Raw genomic sequence first — 4,150 nt, forward strand, 5'->3', positions numbered from 1 at the left:
TGCCTGACATTCAGTTCTAAATAACAAAAATCAGTAGCTGATTTTCCTGTACCACCAGGAAAGCTAGACCAATTGGTGACAGGTGGGATGTGAAAATGGGTGTCTAGCTATTCTTGCCATATTAGAGATTTAGTTGGGGGGAAGTTTAACGAGAGAAGTTACTTGGTCTGATTAAAACAATCTCTTAGCTTTATCACAGCTGGTTATCTGGAATAATACATTTTAAAATGTTATACAAACCACTCCAGAAGGTCCTGAAAGAGCTGATTTACAAACTTTATGGCTATCTCACCATTAAAGAGATAGGGCATTAGGTACAAACGGGGCCTTTTGGTAGGTACTATTTTACAATTAGTCTTTTGTAACCATCGTCCACAGTTTACCCAGCAGGTCACTAGGCTGGGTGCTCTATACCAGTTAGGACGGTTATCTGCACAACCTATGTAATTCTCCATGGAAGCAGATATATACAGAGTAAGAGCTTTTGACAAGAATACTGGAGATCTGAGTCAATTTCTGTGGTCTTCTGATAGCTCAGTGCCATCAGGGTAGGAGCACCGACCCATTTTCACACGGAAATTAATGTTAGCGTCTAGGTGAGCTGTGAAGCAGCTGCCCATCTTAAACAGCTGTACAATAACTGGAATACAAAAATTATTTAAGAAAAACGAGCAAGCATAGTTCACTGAGTATAAAGGAAATTGTTAAAACCAGACAGTAATAGCTATAAAAGGCACAACTTCCCTTTTCTGATATACACGTGTAAACTTTTTTCAGATTCCATGCATAAATCAAAATGCTATCCTAACTATACATGGGAAAAATACACCATCAGAAAGTCTAGAAAGTTTAACCAGCCAACTGAAAGTCTGAGCAGAAAGTTGATCACATGGACTTTGGGCACTGGTGGTTTAGGTGCGGCCCTTCTCTGACAGTGGACATGTCTCCACTAACTTTTCAGTTTCTGTGATACACCAACCACTATACTTCACTGTCTGCTTCCCCATCACTTCAAAGTGATGACTTAACTGTTTCTGTTGCCAAATCTTGGCCCTCTATAAACCACATGTAGTGCGTATTTAAAACAAAACAAGACAGAAACAAAAAGAACGACAAAACATCTACAAGACAAATTCATAAGTTTGTACAGAAAAAGCTATAAATTCAACTTTCTTTAAGGCAACCTTTCTTGTTAAGGCAGTCATTTTTGATGAAACAGAAGCTTTTTGATATTTCCACTTGAGTATTTTGGTATCTGATTAGTGATGATTTCAGCTAACATCTCTGGGAATTCAATACTCATGGTCTTATCCAAAAATGTTTGGAAGCAGTAGGTAAGGAGATTTTCAACTACCTGTAAGAGAAGATATGGTAATGGTGAGCCTTCAAAGCATAACTGTAAATGGCTCATATCTCTTGTTCCCCCCCACCAAGTCTTGACATATTTTTTCTTTTATTGAAAATAAGTACTTTTCTCATGTAATGTAATATATACTCCTCCCAGTTCCTCTCAACTCCTTCTCTCGTTAAGAAGAGCATGTTTCTAAGAGGAAATAGTAAAATAAAACATAGCAAAATAAAATAAAATAAAAACCATCATATTGTTGGACAAGACAGACAAACAGAAGAAGGAGAACCCAAGAAAAGGAACAAGATTCAGGGACCTACTGGTTCACATTCTCAGGAATCCCACAAAAACACTAAACTGGAAGTCATTGTACATACACAGAAGACCTGGTAAAGATCCTGTATTCATGCTCTATTGGCCTTTTTAATAATTTGATCAAAAACATACCAATCTTTGTTGGAATTCTCAGATATCAAAAATAATTTAAATAAAATAAGCATGTAAGAACAAAAAGGCATTTTTAAATCTCTTAAGCTGTATGCAGAATGAAAGCCTAGCATGCCTGTGATCCTAGCATTTAGGAGACGGAGGCAGCAGGACCAAGGGAGATTGTGTGAGGCCAGCCTGGACTAGTACTGATATATAGGAAGGTGAAACTAGTGTAATCTGATAGTTTATTCATGTACAACAGGGAATACTGCCTTAAAAAACAGGTGCTATTAAACTCTGTACTAACAGAATCATTTTTATGCAAATGACCAGACTAATAAGATAAATGTGTACTAAATTATTTATCTTGAATAATCACTATAATATATAAGCTGAGGAAAGAGATGATGATTGGTATATAGTTATATATATTATATATACTAATTAAAATATAACCTTAGGACCTACAAAATTCTTCTCTCTCTCTCTCTCTTTCTTTCTCTGTCTTTGGGTCTGAGACAGGCTCTCTCTTAGCATTTCTGACTGTCCCAGCATTCCCTATGTAGACCAGCCTAGCTCCAAGCTCACAGACATCAACCTGCTCTGCCTCTGTGCATGCTGAGATAAAGGCATGCCCCACCCCCACCCCACCTACTTTTTCTTTTTTGCTGCAGTTTTGGCTTTATGTTTGGTACTTACATCATGCATGGAGTCCAAAAGTTTTGTCAGTTGATAAAACCGCTGCCAGTTCTGACTGGAGTTTCCTTCCCTTTTGACAATGGCTTTTCCTAGCTCTTTGATGTAAGTCATTCGAATCTCATCAAATAACTCTTGGCTCTTCAGACCTTCCTTAGGAACTAAAAGGTAAGATGAAGTCAGTTAAAACTTTTCCTTTCTGTCACTTGTCCTGCATTAAGTAGCACATTTCATGCATATTTCATCGTTTCAATACATCCTAAAATTCATGTACTTTTAAAGGATAGTGGGACTACGGCTTATAGGTAAGTGAAAGTATAGGATAACTGAGAATTGGGGTTCATAACCATGGAAGAGCCAACTGTTTGCCATCTTTTAAGGGGAGCTGGTGATGACACCTGAGGATGCAAAGTGTCATCCTGTGTGTACCAATCCTAATTTGTGATGTGTACCAATGAGAACCTGCTTTTAAAAAAATCTTTGATTTTACAACCTTTATACTGTACCAGGTGAGGTTAGTACCTCCAGGAAAGGGTGTCTAAAGGCATATGAGGTAGTGTGTTAACTATTCCAAAGCAAAGGGCTAGAGAGTTTAAAAGCAAATTCTATCAAGCCTTTGATTTCAGTCTTTTTCTTTGAAGGGAGTTGTTTAAACACTTCATTGACAAGAGAACACTGAACTAGATCCACTTCATTATTAATCATCTTCCTCTGATTTGAGAGCTCCAGAGCTCTCCTTTTTACTGAACCTGCCCCTTATCCCTGTGGGTAGTACTCTTTTGGTCCCATCCTTCCATTCAGCAGGCTCTCCCATCCTTCCATTCAGCAAGCTCTCCCAGCGGCTGCAGTGGCATCAGGGTAAGCCGCCATTCTCCTTCTAGGCTCTCCTTTCCTTTTTCCTTCTTCCTCCATTATACTGAACTTACTGTGTATTTCCTCCCTGGGAGGAAATCCTGATTTCATTCCTCTTTCTTGTCTACCTTTGCCCTGTCTTCAGGTTTTCATTCCTTAGCAGACATGCCTCCCATGAACACATTTTAGACACAGCTCCTAGGAGCTGTCTGAAGGTGATCTGTGCTGCTCCTTGTAGTTTTGCATCAAGAATTCATTTTGCTTTTTATTGTTTTGTTTTTTTTTTAATTTGTTTGTTTGTTTTTGGTTTTTCGTGACAGGGTTCTCTTTGTAGCCCTGGCTGTCCTGGAACTCACTCTGTAGACCAGGTCAGAAATCTGCCTGCCTCCGCCTCCCAAGTGCTGGAATTAAAGGCGTGTGCCACCACTGCCTGGCCCCATTTTACTTTTTTGTTTGTTTGTTTCTGGGGATTGCCTTTGCTGTACTTAGCAGTTTTTCTTTGCATAAAACTTTACCCTGAGGAGGGGGAAGGAGCTCCATCGCTTGGCTTGGCCCCGAGATGTACTTCTGTTCTGACCAAACACATCAGATTTGGAGTTATGCAAGTAAACAAGGATAAGAGACAAAAGCCTGCCACTTGGGGTGGAAGGATGGATGCTTTTTAGGTTTGGCAAAGTTGAGGTGTCTTGCCTGTGATGCATACTTCTAACCACTAGACTCCGGCCTTCAGTGTTCCTTAAATGCTCATGATTGTCTGTTCCTTTTAACAGTCTGACCCCTTAGGTGACTGCTCTATCATCTGCAGTAAACATTTTTTTTTTTTTT

General features: G+C 39.3%; 1 protein-coding gene across 7 annotated transcripts in view; it reads right to left on the reverse strand.

The window, feature by feature from the left end:
- Positions 1-59: 59 nt before the first annotated feature.
- Nr3c1 (nuclear receptor subfamily 3 group C member 1) overlaps positions 60-4,150 on the reverse strand; it is a 120,170-nt gene continuing 116,079 nt past the window's right edge. For all 7 annotated transcript variants that reach the window (XM_031365559.1, XM_031365556.1, XM_031365562.1 and 4 more), the window contains exons 8-9: positions 2,477-2,634; positions 60-1,354 (exon numbers count right to left, since the gene is read on the reverse strand). In XM_031365559.1, the coding sequence (XP_031221419.1) occupies positions 1,202-1,354; positions 2,477-2,634 (311 nt within the window). In that variant the 3' untranslated portion in view covers positions 60-1,201. The remainder of the gene's footprint in view (positions 1,355-2,476; positions 2,635-4,150) is intronic.

This window comes from Mastomys coucha, unplaced genomic scaffold (assembly GCF_008632895.1).
Source record: "Mastomys coucha isolate ucsf_1 unplaced genomic scaffold, UCSF_Mcou_1 pScaffold13, whole genome shotgun sequence".
NCBI lineage: Eukaryota > Metazoa > Chordata > Mammalia > Rodentia > Muridae > Mastomys > Mastomys coucha.